Below are 16,474 nucleotides of genomic sequence, written 5' to 3'. Positions count from 1 at the left end.
TCTGGAGAAGGCTAACTTAAAGCAAAGAGATAGTCGCACAAATGCCAGGAGTCTTGCAAATCTGAGGGAAAGGGGTCAGCCTTACTCATAGAGACTTGTTCAGGCTTCAGGCCTAGTTCTTATAAATGAATGAGACAGCAGACCCATGTCTGGAATATACACTTTCAGGCCACTTGTGAGGGTTCAATACTCCTTCACAAAAAGAAAAGAACACACCACCACCAGGTCAGGGAAAGGTTGCCTAGAATCCATCTCCAGCAACATCTGGATAGTTTTCCTTGTATACTGAACTATTTTGTACTGAACAGTCATGTGAATTTCTATCTCCTGTCTTAAGTAGTACAGGCCAGACACAGGTTTACCATGAAACTTAGGTGTGTCTCAACGTTAAGTCTGTGACCAAAGGATAGAGATTTAAAAGTGGGATCTTACAGGGCTGGATCAATGGGAAGGAAGGACCACAGGGGAAGTGTACACATTCAGAAGGGGACATGGAGATGGTTCAAACACTGGAAATCTCCCCCACCTGACTGCACCGTGAACCACTTGAGGGAGCTGTGTGAATCCACAAAGCAGCCTCCGCCACAGACCCAGGCCCACAACGGATGTTCGTCGGCCTCCAAATGATCCTCTATGCCAACGGACAACGTGCCAAAAGAGGACAGGCTGGATGCCTCAGCCGAGGCGCTTGCAGAGGCCGCAGCTGGCTTCTTGGCCTCCTTCAGGTCAATGTTTGTCCACTGCAATTCGGCAGGTTGAGACTCTGGACCCAAGGCAGGTGCTTCTGGGACATCCGCCAGCCCTTTATCTGCCACTGGTTTGGCTTCGTCAAGAGGGGATGGGACAAGATTCACAGCCGGGCCTGCGTCCGATTCTGGTGCCTGCGGGGGCTTGTTGTCACCTGCCGCACACCCAGGCAGGCAAACGTTTTCCAGAACCAGAGGTGCCTCGATATCGGACGGGAGGTCTCCATCACTTCGGAATATGGAGTTGGTTTGTTCCTTGATGTCATCCGTGAAGAAACAGCCAGCACTTGGGGAAAGGGTGAAGAGAAAGAGATTGCACCGGATCCAAGCCTGTTATCATTCAGTAGCAAGCTTGCCAACCAAATTATATATACAGTGGTACCTTGGGTTATGAGCTTAATTTGTTCTGGAGGTCCGTTCTTACCCTGAAACTGTTCTTAACCTGAGATACCACTTTAGCTAATGGGGCCTCTCCCTGCTGCCACGTGATTTTTGTTCTCATCCTGAAGTTCTTAACCTGAGGTACTATTTCTGGGTTAGCAGAGTCTGTAACCTGAAGCGTCTGTAACCCGAGGTACCACTGTAGTAGATGATTATGGTTTTTGTTGTTGTTAAAAGCACATTCTCAGGGTTTCTAAGTTACCTGAGGAGACTTGTTGAGCTGCCAGTCTGCGATCGGTCGCTATCTCGGCTGCAAACAATCGCTTTCCATGTTTTCCCACTCAGCTCACTTGGGGTGATGCCTTGGCGGAAATAAACGGCTCTGTCCTCACAGCTGATCCCCCAGACCTAGACAGGGAGAGAGAGAGAGAAGATAAAGCAGAAATGTGTGAGAGAGTAAGAAAAAGAGATGTTCAACTCCCTTGTGGCTGACATCACAAAAGAAGTGGCTCCCAGGCATTGCGCTGTAGCAAGTAAGAGCAACTTTATTATTTGACGCAATAATATTTCTTTATCTGATATATTTATATACTGCCTAATGCCAAAATAAGCTTCAAAGCAGTTTGCAGGTATGAAAATGCGAGTATGAAAACAAAGCAGCCATAATTAGAATACAAAACCAAAACACGGAGTAAAACAGCCCCATTTGAACACTGAAATATAAACAACCACAATTAAAATACACAGTGAAACGATCCCATTAAAACCATGCAGTAATTAAAACAGGAGACTCAGGCCAAGAAAAATGTTTGAGTTGACAGGTACCCCAAAAGATGATATGTAAAATAGAAAATGCAAAGATAATTAAAAATAAAATAGAAATAAACCAGACTAATGAAACCTCTGCACCTCTCCTTAGCAAATGCTTTGAATAAAATCTCTACAGATTTTAACCCTAAACTAAGTTGAGGGGATTGTTTTTCCTACACACCCAACCACCTACGACCTCACCCTTTTAACCTGAGATGCAAGGCTTGTGTTCTGCCAGTGAGCTATGGTTCTGCTCATCCCGGTTCAGTTGTAGAAGAGTCAATCCTATGAACGGGTTTCAAAGTTTTTTTCTTTTTTTCTTTTTGCAGGCCTGATTCAACTTCCAATGGGGCTAATGTTCCAGACCTGCTTGGATACTTGCTCTGCTGCTTCTAAAGCAGGCACAGGCAAACTCCGGCCCTCCAGATGTTTAGGACTACAATTCCCATCATCCCTAGCTAACAGGACCAGTGGTGAGGGATGATGGGAATTGTAGTCCCAAACATCTGGAGGGTCAGAGTTTGCCTATGCCTGTCTTCAAGGGAGCCTCACCTGGTCATTCAAGCCGACGTTTACCATCACCATCTCGCCAACCATCTCGATCCAGCTGGTGCCGCAAGGATTGTGAGAGTTCACACCTCTTCTGAACCAGACCTGAGGGGAGAATATCCAAATTACTGCTTGGTGGCTCCGGATTTGTCTACCAACTCTGTTCCCCTCCCCAATCGAACTCTGAAACTGGAATAAATTATGCAGAGTAGCAATACTCACATTCCTGAATTACTTTATAGGTTACACAGAAAATGGCAACGGGCTCTGTTTGCAATACGCATTTAAGGGAGTAATCATACCACTTTAAAAAGTCATGGCTTTCCCGCAAAATCCTGGCAACTGTAGTTTGTTGAGGGTGCTGAGAGCGGCTAGGAGACCCCCGTTCCCCACAAAGATCTAGAATTGCCAGAGTGTTTTAACAATTATTTCCTCTTCCCAGGAAACCAAGGGAACTGGATTAATAAATCACAGCAACATATAATGAAGATTCCCCAGTCTTTTTAAAAGTGGAATAGGGGACAGGACCATTTTTTAAGGCTCGAAGATACTGCCCTGGGTGATGGGGAGTGGCTGACTGTTATCCTAAATTGTTGTTTTCAATTCTTCTCTTCTGTCACGAGGACTTGAAACATAGCCAGCACTAAATGAAAGGAAGCCTTAAACCGCAATTGTGTCTCAAAGCTTCTTACTTTTCGGTCTTTGGTAACTGCCCAAACAACATTCACACCCACTGACACATGTAAGATTCCATTTTCTGCGACCGGAGGCTCCACAATCGTCCAAGAAATTCCTGTCAGAGGAAAAATCAAGAGAACAATTTGAAACCCTAGTTCAGTTCCAAACAAGAAGAAAAATGTGATGCTTTTATTTACTTTTTACTTTGTAAATTTATGACCTCAAGAAAAACACGCTTTGGAAAGCAAGGGATACGAAATACACATCAAACCATCAGCAAAATGTGAACCTTGTGCTCCCTTGGGAAGAAGGGCAGGATATAAACTTAACAAAATAAAATAAACACCTGCAAATTAAAACCACTTAAAGATATCTCCTTCATAATCATAGTAATAAGCTGGCACAAAGGCAACAATAACCCATCATAAGTTAAGCACACAAAAGCCAGAGCAAACTATTGTTTCTACACCTCAGTCCGTGGGTTTTAAAGGCCTCTTTGGAGCTACCGATGGATGGTGCCTGCCTCACTTCATGTGGGATTAAATACCACAACCGTGGAGCCACAAGCAAAAAGGCCCTGTTCCCCAGGCAGACTGTCTTTGCAGGAGAGCACCTAATCAGGGTCTCTGAAGCAGATCTTAAGCTATGGACTTAAAAGCAGGTGGCACTTTAAACAGTAGCAATGGGTGGAGCGGATCTACACACCTGGGGTCCCAATGCCGCATGATGCTGTTGGTTACCGAGAGGGTGAGGTGGCAGGGAGCTCGGCAAGGTTCAGGCGCAGCAACGGAGCACCTGATTGGCTCCTCACCCTCCCGGTAACCGACAGATGCGTGGCGATGGGAAGCCAGGTGAGCAACGAATGCAGCTACAGCCTTTAAGTCACCTGATCCTAAACAGTTCAGCGCTTGAAGGTCATCATCAAAAGCCTCCCGTGACCGCAAATGTGTGGGATGTAATCCACTGTGTTGTATACAAAATCTGCCCTTTTTCCCTTATGGGGTATCCAAGAGCCCGTACAGAGTCCTTACGTGGGTTCCCTATTGGTAGGAAAAAATAACAGAGGCCAACCAGAGACTATTGAGAAGCAAAGCAGCTCATAAGCCTGATCTTTATTAAAGCTGTTGCAACAGGGTGCTCCCCTCACACACAGGAGAGAGGAGGAGGGCCCAGAACTAAGGTGTGCCTGCCCTTATATTTTTATATATTTTATATATTTTAAATTCCCTGCCCTGAAGCTCAAGTCCACCCCTCCATACATCATACACACATCACAGAAGGGGTGTAACCCAAGACCACCCCCCACAAACATCATACCTACATCACGGAGAAGATGGTCTACAACAGAAATTTGAATGTTGTTGTTTTTCCTGTCTGCCAGGTTATCTGATAATGCCTTATCTAATTGCCTTTCCTGGTAGTCTGCCCATTCCTTTGAAATGGTGATTACTAAATTCCTGTAACAAGGAAGGTTTTTTTTTCCCCACCTCCTCCCTCCTTGCAGAGAAACATTTGGTCAGTTTGGGAGTCAAAATGGTTTCAGGACTGTCTTCCTGTGCTGCTTCAGACATGCGGTTTATATATTTATGTACGTGTTTGCTTGGTACATTTATGAACATTTATTACCGTATTTTTCGCTCTATAGGACGCACTTTTTCCCCTCCAAAAATGAAGGGGAAATGTGTGTGCGTCCTATGGAGCGAATGCAGGCTCCCTGGCTTCAGCGATAGCAAGGCAAAGCCTCCGAAGCCTGCGCTCCGGAGGCTTTGCGTTGCTTCCGCTGAAGCCAGGAGAGTCTGCTCTTTGAGGCTGGCGGTGGGGAAAGCTGCGCTTCCCCCATCGCCAGCCCCAGAGGATGGGGGGCAGCAGGAAGGCGCGCAACGCCTTCCCGCTACTCTCCAACCCGGGTTTGAGGCTGGCGGTGGGGAAAGCAGCGCTTCCCCCATCGCCAGCCCCAGAGATTGGGGGGCAGCGGGAAGGCGTGCGACGCCTTCCCGCTACTCTCCAACCCGGGTTGGAGGCTGGCGGTGGGGAAAGCAGCGCTTCCCCCATCGCCAGCCCCAGAGATTGGGGGGCAGCGGGAAGGCAGCGATGCCTTCCCGCTACTCTCCAACCCGGGTTGGAGGCTGGCGGTGGGGAAAGCAGCGCTTCCCCCATCGCCAGCCCCAGAGATTGGGGGGCAGCGGGAAGGCAGCGATGCCTTCCCGCTACTCTCCAACCCGGGTTTGAGGCTGGCGGTGGGGAAAGCAGCGCTTCCCCCATCGCCAGCCCCAGAGATTGGGGGGCAGCGGGAAGGCGTGCGACGCCTTCCCGCTACTCTCCAACCCTCCTGTGGGCTTTTGGGGGAGATGGGGGAATTCCCCCACCTCCCGCAAAAGCAGGCAAAAGCCAGGCGCTCTTTAAAGGGGCTCCGTGGCTTCTGCTGGCTTTTCTAGGAGGTGGGGGAATTCCCCCACCTCCTAGAAAAGCCCGCAGGAGCCGCGCACCCTTTAAAGAGCGAGCGGCTCTTGGGGGCTTTTCCCCAAGGAGGGAGAAGGGACTGACTGGCCGAGTCAGTCCCTTCTCCCTCCTGCGGGCTTTTGCGGGAGATGGGGGAATTCCCCCACCTCCCGCAAAAGCAGGCAAAAGCCGTGCGCTCTTTAAAGGGGCTGCACGGCTTTGCTGGCTTTTCTAGGAATTCCCCCACCTCCTAGAAAAGCCCGCAGGAGCCGCACAGCCTTTAAAGAGCGAGCGGTTCTTGGGGGCTTTTCCCCAAGGAGGGAGAAGGGACTGACGGGCCGTTTCAGTCCCTTCTCCCTCCTGGTCGAAAAGCCTGCAGGAGTCACGCGGGGCTCCTGTGGGCTTTTGCGGGAGGTGGGGGAATTCTGCCACCTCCCGCAAAAGCAGGGAGAAGGTCTTGGAGTAGCGCACAGGCTGCGTGCAGCCTGTCCACTGCTCCCAGAGCTGGGGGGGGGAATCATATTTTTTCCTTGATTTCCCCCCCTGAAAACTACGTGCGTCCTATGGTCCGGTGCGTCCAATCGTGCGAAAAATACGGTATATATCTAAGACCTTAAAATTCTTATAACAACTGGGAGCAGTCAAATACAACATTCCTTGTTTTGCTAGAGTGGACATGCAAAGGGATGTTTGGTCCAGCCAGTTGAAACTTCCTGTTCCTCCTGGCCTGGAGCATCCTTCCTCGCATGTGACTAGTGGGTGGGCGTGACCTTTCCAGACTCGGTAAAAGGACAAGGCATGCTGCCTCTCTCTCTATTTTCCATCTTCCTTTCGTCCTGCAAACTTCCCGGACTGCTAACTGCAGTCACTAAGTCTACCCACATATGGGGTAAACCTGTTTGTATATGCTTGTAACTTTAAGCCTTAAGCCTGCCTTCAGGGATCACACTGTGCTCTGCCTGATCGTGAGTAAACTTTCTTTTTATTGCTTATGAATAAGACTGTGCTGGGTGGTGCTGTGGGTTAAACTACAGAGCCTAGGACTTGCTGATCAGAAGGTCAGCGGTTCAAATCCCTGCGACGGGGTGAGCTCCCGTTGCTCGGTCCCTACTCCTGCCAACCTAGCAGTTCGAAAGCATGTCAAAGTGCAAGTAGATAAATAGGTACCACTCCGGCGGGAAGGTAAATGGCGTTTCTGTGCGCTGCTCTGGTTCGCCAGAAGCAGCTTAGTCATGCTAAATGACCCGGAAGCTGTACGCTGGCTCCCTCAGTCAATAAAGCGAGATGAGTGCCGCAACCCCAGAGTCAGTCACGACTGGACCTAATGGTCAGGGGTCCTTTTACCTTTACCTTAAGACTGTGCTGTCTTTATTCTTTTAGGAAGGATTCAAGGGGTCTTACCAGGAAAATATGAGAACACATTTCGATCTGGACAAGCCAGCTTGAATTGCGTATTGTCTTAAGAAACTCACACGAGTTTGCAACAAGTTTTCTGCTGTGCGTGAGAAGGGGAATGTAAACTCTGCTAAGTAAAGGAACTTGCTGGAGCGAGTCAGGAAGGATATTAATAAACAATATATCCTCTCCTGCCACCCTGAACATTCCCACAAAATGGGGCTTACCTTGAGGGTTGTTCCTGTCAATCCCTTCCCTCACGATCGCCTGCCCTTCCCAAAGAGTTCCCCAGAGAAGGTCGTACGGCCCGCAGCTGATCTGGACGGCTTCGCCGGGGGTAGCAATTAAAGACCACGAAGAACCTTCCGGATTGTGATGGCAGACGTCTTCCCTGTACCAGACCTGAAGTGAGGGGGAAACGTGTAGCCTTCAGGAACGGCAACTGTTGATTTTATAGGTTTGTCTATTTAATTTTATATTTTATATAAATTTCCACCGTGCCCTTCCTCCCAAATGGGAGCCTAGAGGGGCAAATAACACCTGTAATTTAAAAAATAAAACAAAAACGTATTTAAAGTATTCTGCCTGCCCCTGCCTGCCAGAGGCTGCCGCTGCAAAGTTGCCCTCATGGGTATGTATCTCTTGGGGATGAAAAAGGTTCTAGATCAGTGCTTCTTCAGCTGTTTTTGAACTACAACTCCCATCATCCCTAGCTGGCAAGATCAGTGGTCAGAGATGATGGGAATTGTAGTCTGAAAAAACAAATGGAGACCCAAAGGTTGGGAAAAACTGTTCTAGATTGTATCCAATACTGCTCCAACTGAAGAGAAGACACACTGAAATTAATGAACCTAAAATGAGTTGTGTTCATTAGTTTCAATGGGTCTACGCTGAGTAGGACCAGCACTGGCTAGAGCCCTCTGCATTCCTGATGTAGACCGGCTGACGGACGGATGGACCAACACTCTTTTGCCATACGCAAGAATCCCGAAGGCAAATAGGTGTTACCTTTCCTTGCAAAGACACGGCCCAGACGGACAACCTTCCCACAGGCTCGTCTGTAATCTCCCATCCTCCGACGGAAAGATCATTGAAAGGATCCGGCAACTGTGTGGGATCCTGTTGGGATGGAATCTACAGCAGCAAGGGCAGAAAACACGCTTTGAATTACTTTCCTGTTGGTACAGAGTCGACATTCTTCCCAGGTGAACTTATTGTTTCTTATTAAGAGCAGCTCATTTAGAAATTGCTTGCAGTTGGTGTTACGATACGCCCCCTAACAACATATGGGGACCCAAGGTTGAAAAATAATATAAATAATATTACAACTATCCTTCCCCAAGGGGGGGCGTGTTACTACAAAATCGGCCAATGGGATGCAGGGGTAAATGTAATGGATGTGAATGGAATGAAAGGATGGATTAGAGGTGAAGTTGCTGGAACCCTCCACACTGAAACATCTTGCTGCAAGTCCCACTGGTTGCGACATTAAAATTTTTTTAAAAAATGCTTTCTGCCAAAACTCACATTTAGTGTTCAGAAACACTAAATGCCTCAACCCAGATGGAAGGCAACGGAAAAACCCGGAAACAGCATCCCCCAAGAGGCTGGAAGAATAAAATCACCTTTGCCCCGCATCAACACAATCAGGTGGACACCACTGAAAAGGCCCTGCTGCAAGGAATCCGGGGTTAGATCTTAGGTTGTGCACCATAGCCACTGTGAAAGGCCTTGAGCCAACCCTGACCACCTCCAGACACATTGCAAATTTGAAAAATGGATGTGGGGGGGGGAGGGGGAGAGACACCTTTGCCCATGTATCTCGCGACTTGTATCTCCGATACCGAATCCACCGCCTCCGTCGCACACAGGAATTCCACCTCTTGTCTTTGGTATAGGTGGCTGGGAAATCTATGGCGTATGTCCAGCCCTTAAAAAGGAAAAAGAAGAAAGAGGGACAGAGCAGTCAGAAAAATATTTTTGTCAAGTATTGAGTTTACCAGAAAAAAAGCTCCATATACTCTAGGCACGAACTAAGCACCAACCTCTGGCAAAATTAGCAATGCTGCTCTTACAAAGCAGCTTTTAATCCGCCAATACATAATCACAGAATTGTAGAGTTGGAAGGGACCCCGTGGGTCATCTAGTCCAACCCCCTGCAATATTGGAATCTCAGCTAAAGCATGTTGCGATCCGATTGCCTGCCCAGCCTAATAAGAACCACTAATCAACCTAGCCTGGTTCTCGCGACACATTCAATCAGGGGATAGGAACTTCAGGCTTGGGGTGCCCATGTGGCCCTCCAAGTCTCGCTATCTGGCCCTCAGAACTCTCTCCAGCCTATACTTTCTCCCCAGGCCAACACCTGTCACTAGCTTGACTTTGCACTGTCCTTGAGTATTTTTTGCCTGGCTGGAATTTGCCCTTCAACTCTGACAATTCCTCTTCCTTGCCTGGATGGAGGACAGAGAGGGGTGTGCAAGTCAATGCGTACAGTACAAAGGAAAAAATTATACCCATTGCCCAACTTTTGCACCTCACCCTGCACAGCAGTGGCACGCAGTCCCAGGAAGACTGACCAAAATGGAACACATGTCTTTTGTTCTGAAAAAGGTTCCCTGCCCCAGTTTTAAATGATAGGTTAAAGTAAACTAGGGTTTAAAGTGAGCTTGCACTTTGCTTCTCTACTGTTCTTAACTTCAGTGCTGCCCAGAGAGGAAATAAACTAGAGGTTGACTTGCCGTTACATGCGAACCACTGCTTATGGTTTGTCTGTCTCCTGGCAAATCATGTTGGTAAGAACAAACCATGGTTTGCTAGGAGCCTCCCAAGCAAACCACGAGTGCTGGTTTGCACATAAACTGGGCTAGGGAGAGGCTGGGTGATGCTGAAGCTGGGCTTCTAACACTTATAAAGATTAACCTCTGCAATAGCAATACTATCCCTCCAAGGCAGCTTTCTCAACCTGTGGGTCCCTAGATGTTGTTGAACTATAACTCCCATCACCCCTAGCTAGCAAGGCCAGAGCTCAGGAATGATGGGAGTTGTAGTCCAACAACATCTGGGGACCCACAGGTTGAGAACCGCTGCCTAAGGCAAGTCTTTGGCCTGGTGGGTCAAAGCCCGGTGCTGTGGGTGCCAGTCACAAAACAGCAGGCGTAGCATGACAGCTTCAACATAGGATATGCCCAGCCAGGGCAAAGGTGAACTGGGCAGCAGCTGAGACCAAATAGTCTCTTGTGCATTGCAGATTTTGAAGAGGATATTTACTGATACCTTTCGTTGCCTCCTAGGTGATGTTGGTGGCCACAAGGATGCCCATGGACACAATTTTGGTGGCCTGTCCTCTAAGGCTACAATCCTAGACATGCTCACTTGGGTGTAAACCCCACTTAAATCAGTGGAGACAGATTACTCACTATACTTCACAGGGAGCAACTCCCTCTGAAATCAGTGCAACTTCCAAACAACCGCAGTTAACAAACTCTGCACATTTATCTGTTAATTACCGCAATGCACAGAACTATCGCAAGAAGAATGACACCATAATGAAGGTTGCTTGACATCAATATGATTTGCAGCTACAAGAATGTTTTATTATTTATTAAATTTGTCTACTAAAGCCAACGAGCCATCTGTTGCTACCCAAATCTAAGGACCTCCCGGCGCTGTTGGATTCCAACACCCACCATTCCAGCCACTGGAGGGTTAATCAGCTGTTAATTTGACGTGCGCTCCAGCATCAGCATAAAAAGAGTGCAGAAGGGTTACAAGAAAAGAAAACTGGAATGGTAGCAGTAATATTCCCAAAATGGAGTAAGTAGTACTAGGAGACACAACTTTGCCGTGACGTCACAGACACTATCCAATAGGCGCCTGTATAGCAGTGCAACTGCTGAGTCAACATAAGGCTGCTTGCTTGTACAGTCACAGTTCCTGGGCAAACCTAGCCTTTGGAGACGCCCTGAAGGCCCCTGCCTTTGACCTAGTGGTCCCTGCTTTCTATTACAAATAGCACCCCCAGCTCAATGCCCTGGGTAGCAAGTATGAATGCAGCAATGTATTTTGGAAGCAAGATAGTAACCCCTCCCCGTCAACATTGCCCCTCCCTCCTCGCAAGAGGATGTGGATCCCTTTTTGATATTTTGCACCTACCCCTTTCTCTGTGGGGTCCCCTCCAAAATTTTCATCCACATACCAGTCAGCTTCCCATTCCCAGTGAGGCGACGGCAACTCAAAGCTTTCGAGCATCTGATGCTTCAGCCCACTCACATCGCTCCACTGCCAGCGGTCACTGGGCAATAACTTCTCGCAGAAGCCAATCACGGGATTCCAGCGCTGCCAGGGAGCAAACAAGAAAACAATCACATATTGTACACTCTCTTAACCTCAGGTCCTCAGGCATTGCTGGACTACAAATCCCATTGTCCTCTGCTGGTGTGGCTAATGGACGATGGGAGTTGTAGTCCAGCGACATCTGGAGGGCCACAGATGTTTGACTTAGACCCACATTGGTAACCTTAGATTGCCTCTGCCTGGAGAGTACATTTTGGGGCTCCAATATTCAACAGGTTAAATCAATTAAGAAATCGTTGTTCAGCTGAACAAGTTGAACGGCTCAGGACTGCAATACTTCAAGGACCGCCTCTCCCCATATAAACTGACCCGGATTCTGCAACCACCATTTGAGGTCCTCCTTTGTGTGCCTCCTCCATGTGAGGTGTGGAGGATGGCATCACAAGACTGGGCCTTTTTTGCAGTGGCTCCCCATTTGTGGAATGCAAAGATATACTCCAGGAAGGTTCGCCTGGCACCTTCATCAAACATTTTTAGGCACTAGGGGAAAACATTCCTCTTCAACCAGACCATTGGCTGATTAATATTCCACAGCCTTTTAAAATTGTTTTTTTGGGGGTATTGTTTTGCTTTGTTTCTGTTTTAACTATTTATTTGTGCTTTTATCCTGAATTTTTATCTTGTGAACCACCCTGAGATGAATATATAAATTTAAGAAATAACAATAAAAAAATTAAAAGTACCCCATTATTCAGCCAACGGATTTCCAGGATATATGCGCACAAACTGAATAGGCCTTTAAAAGTAAAAGCTTGAGTGAAGACTCCAAAATTATATAAGGGTGTATCTACACCCGGGGAGGAAACCCACTATAGATACCATATTTACACGAGGCTGCCTGTGGTTTCTGATAAACTTTCAAATAGCACTTAAAGACAAACTGCAACAAAAAACAGCAACAGGAAAACATTGAAGGAATGCCAAATTAAAACCCAACACATTCTGCACTCAGATGCTACCATACGGGACAAAGCATGAATGAAGAGAAAGAGAAGCTCTGTTAGATATAGGGCAGGCATCTCCAGACCCACTGACCCTACTTGAATGTTTCTGCCTGGTTGGAATGTGTCCTTGAACTCTGATAATGCATTGTTTGGACAGAGGACAGAGAAGAATAGCGTGAGTAACAGTGGGTGTGTGGAAACTGTTAGGAGAGGCTCAGAACTTACAGGGTTAAGAGTTCTGAGTGATGACGCCTCACATTCTGAGGGCGGGCTTAGAACACTGAAGGGAGTGGTTTCTCTGTGTTCTTTCAGTGTGCGTGTTAGCTCCGTTGAGAGAGCAAGCGACATGTCCGCTCTGTCGCCAGGAGATTTATAGCTGTTGTGTTTTGCTAAGGAATAAAGACTTTAAGATAAGGAGACTGCTGCGTTTCAGCCTGAGTTATTGCCTTCGCACGAAGAACGTTCAAGCTTCTGTTCCGCTGTGTTTTACAAGCTCTGCTGAGTCAAAGGTCCCAGGGGGGAAGACCAGCGCGCAAAGGAAGTGTGCCGGACCCCCCGGACGAAATTGACCCTCAACAGAAACTTGCCTACTTTACTGAAGATAGTAATATTTACACGGTGGCTCCACCTAATTCTGCTGGGAAGCAACAGGCTTATGGCCCTCATGCTTGTGGGCTTCCCAGAGGCATCTGACTGGTCAAAGGATGCTGGAATAGACAGGGTTTGGGTCTGATCCAGCAGGGCGCTTCTTAGCTTTAACTGCCGGCTTCTATTGTGGCCTCAGCCCTTTCTTTTGCATACCTGATTCTCGTAGGTTTCTTCCTGGTACCGGATGGGGACGTCGTTGGAGTGGATGTAAACGTAGACCTGGTGGTCGCACGCAATTCCCCAGCAGCACTGCTTGACGGCAGAAACCCTCTTGAACTCCAGCTCCCCATCTCTACAGAGTTCCCAGTACTGGCCGGCGGTGGAGAGCGTGTAGACGCGGCCGAAGATGTCGACTGCCCACAGGAGAGAACCGGACGTGCTCATGGCTGGGAAGGCAAAGGGAGAGGGAAGGAAGCACAAGCATGGAGGCCGGATCCAGTTTCTTTGAAGTCTGCCCCTTGCTTCAGGCCGACCATTGAAGGCTGCTGCTTGTAATGCAAAAGGCTTAAGGGTAAAATCCCATACATACGTAACCTGGGAGTAAGACTCACTGAACCCAGTGAGACTTACTTTTTGAGTAGGCAGGTATTGAAATTGAAATACCGTATTTTTTGCTCTATAAGACGCACCAGACCACAAGACACACCTAGTTTTTGGAGGAGGAAAACAAGAAAAAAAAAATATTCTGAATCCCAGAAGCCAGAACAGCAAGAGAGATCACTGCACAGCGAAAGCAGCGATCCCTCTTGCTGTTCTGGCTTCTGGAATAGCTGTGCAGCCTGCATTCACCCCATAAGATGCACACACATTTCCCCTTACTTTTTAGGAGGGAAAAAGTGAGTCTTATAGAGCAAAAAATACGGTACTTTATTGTCACTTGTACAATTTGTATACAGTGAGATTACATGAGCACCCCCCACTCAGCTCTCTTAGTCTTAATTCCCCTTGTTTACTGACGCACACCCACCAAACCCGAAAGTCAGTTGCCCTGTTGTTATCTTCTCATTCAGCGGCCTAACAGCCCATGGACAGAAGCTGTTCTTTACCCTGTTGGTGCAACTAATCATGCTTCTATATCTTCTGACCAAGGGCAGGAGATCCAGAAAGTGCCGGCCAGGGTGTGAATCATCCCTGAGAATTTTCCTCACTCTCCTGAGGCAACGTTCTTCCGCTATTTCATCCAACGAATTCACGGGACAGCCCATAATATCTCGTGCTGTATTCATCACCCTCTGTAGGCACTTCCTGTCAGATGATGTCAAACCAGTGTACCACACCGTGATGCAGTATGAAAGGACACTTTCTATTGTGGACCGGTAGAAGGAGATCATCAGATGTTGATTGACATCGTTCTTCCGCAAGACTCTGAAGAGATGGAGTCTCTGTTGGGCTTTCCTAACCACCTGGGTTGTATTGATTTTCCAAGTAAGGTCTTCACTGAGATAAACTCCTAGGAATTTAAAGGAAGAGACTCTCTCCTTGCAGGGCAAGGCTGTAGAGTGCTGCATGCTGATGCTGGTCGCCCCCCCCTTCTCTCAGGGTCCCCCCTTCCTCTCTTTCCACACCCAACAGACTATCAGGGGAGGGTCAGACTGCTTTTGCCCAAGTTCTGGCCTGACTACTTATGGCGACTTTTTAAAATTAGACCAAGTCTAATTTCAATACATATAGGCAGGGCTTTTTTATTTCAGTGGGAACTCATTGGAACTCAGTTCCAGCACCTCTCAGGTGGGCACCATTGCCATTCTAAGACAAGGAGGGAGGCGTTCATGGTGAGTTCCAGCACCTCTTTTTCTAGAAAAATAGCACTGCATATCAGATTGCAGCCCAAGAAGATCGAAGAACAAAATGCAATAAATTAATAAATGTGTGCTACCGCCTTTACAACACAGTCCTAAGCGTGCTGACACATAAAGACATTCATACAGAAATCCATGGGACCTAGGAAGTGCATTTAAGATTTGCAGCCTTATTTTTGGTCCTACGGGGCAAACGATAAGTTGGAGTCCATCTAGTTCACTGGTTTTCAACTGTCTGGTTTGGACCTACTGCCCCATGGCCTGACCCAAGGATCGCCCTCTTGTGGAATGCTCTCCCCAGAGAGGCCTTCGTTATATTTCTTTAGGTGTCAGGCAAAAACTATTCTCCCAGGCCTCTGGCTAATTAAGCAATCCATGGCCTTTTAAACTTTGTGTGTGTGGAGGTACTGTTTTGGTTTGTTGCTGTGAAAGTTGGATGGTGCCTTGTATGCCTCCTTCCAGCAACTCCTGCAGCCAAGCTGTTGCCAAACGTCTTGCTCTGTTTTCCTGTGGACTGCATCAGCCAGACCAAGAGGGGGGTCTCGTCATCTGGGCAGCCCAGGACCCCCATACACACTGCCCAAGCCTGCGCCCCGGGGAGGTCACTTCAGAGCTGGCAACACAGAGATTTGGCTTCACCCCGGGAGGTGCATCCCATTGTCTCTCGAGACAGGCAGATGCCAACAACCATGTATTTTTGTGTTCTTCTATTGTAAACCATCCGGTGATCTTTGGATGAATGGCAGTATGGGAATTAAATAAATTCAATTAATTTAATAAAAAATAAAAAAGTAGGTCACAACAGTAGCACTAGCACAATACAAATACAGTGGTACCTTGGTTTACGAACTTAATCCATTCCAGAAGTCCGTTCTTAAACCAAAGCATTCTTAAGCCAAGGCGTGCTTTCCCATAGCAGCGGCAGACTCAATGTACAAATGGAACACACTCAACAGGAAGCGGAACATGTTCTGCTTCCAAGGCAAAGTTCACAAACCAAAACACCTACTTTCGGGTTTGCAGAATTTTTAATCCAAGTTGTTCATAAACTAAGCTGTTCTTAAACCAAAGTACCACTGTATATGATAAACATTAATAAATGGATCCCCAAATGCAAGGGGTCTGAAAATGTTGAGGCTACCATTTTGTTCAGCCATCTACTCTGTGTAGAATCCATAATGCAGGCTGCAATTCCAGGATCCTTGACAGTTTGGTTATCAAGCCTTTGTTTAAATACCTCTATTGAAGGAGAGCCCCACCTTTTTAACCAGGAAACTTTGACACCGTATTTAATATCCATTTGCGTCAGGCCTTCAACTGACCTGAAAACCAGCAAAATAATACCGGACTTGGATTGGAGAAGGTTCAAGTGCCCACTTAGTCACAAATTCACTGGGTCACCTTGAGCAAGCCACTACCTTCCATGGCCTGTAGATTACCTCACAGGGTTGTTGAGAGGATAACATGGGGAGAGGGGAACCAATGGATTCAAGTAACAAGAAATCAGATTCTGACTCAACATCAGGAAGAACTTTCTGACCGTAAGAGCTGTTAGACAGTGGAAGGTGGACTCTCCTTCCTTGAATGTTTTTAAGCAGAAATTGGATGGCCACCTGTCATTACTGATCTAGCTGAGATTCCTGCATTGCAGGGGGTTGGATCAGATGATCATTGGGGTCCCTTCCAACTCTACAATTTGATGACTCTATGAAATGGAATCAAATCTATC

The 16,474-nt window shown here is 47.4% G+C and overlaps 1 protein-coding gene across 1 annotated transcript in view; it reads right to left on the bottom strand.

The window, feature by feature from the left end:
* TECPR1 (tectonin beta-propeller repeat containing 1) overlaps nt 1-16,474 on the bottom strand; it is a 41,856-nt gene that overhangs the window by 24,112 nt on the left and 1,270 nt on the right. The window contains exons 2-10 of the mRNA XM_053365493.1: nt 13,100-13,332; nt 11,154-11,336; nt 8,806-8,928; nt 8,007-8,132; nt 7,226-7,400; nt 3,179-3,279; nt 2,490-2,591; nt 1,390-1,535; nt 527-1,032 (exon numbers count right to left, since the gene is read on the bottom strand). Of these exons, the coding sequence (XP_053221468.1) occupies nt 527-1,032; nt 1,390-1,535; nt 2,490-2,591; nt 3,179-3,279; nt 7,226-7,400; nt 8,007-8,132; nt 8,806-8,928; nt 11,154-11,336; nt 13,100-13,330 (1,693 nt within the window). The 5' untranslated portion in view covers nt 13,331-13,332. The remainder of the gene's footprint in view (nt 1-526; nt 1,033-1,389; nt 1,536-2,489; nt 2,592-3,178; nt 3,280-7,225; nt 7,401-8,006; nt 8,133-8,805; nt 8,929-11,153; nt 11,337-13,099; nt 13,333-16,474) is intronic.

The sequence above is a fragment of the Podarcis raffonei genome, chromosome 14 (assembly GCF_027172205.1).
Source record: "Podarcis raffonei isolate rPodRaf1 chromosome 14, rPodRaf1.pri, whole genome shotgun sequence".
Taxonomy (NCBI): Eukaryota; Metazoa; Chordata; class Lepidosauria; order Squamata; family Lacertidae; genus Podarcis; species Podarcis raffonei.
This window is presented reverse-complemented; position numbering and strand designations above follow the sequence as displayed.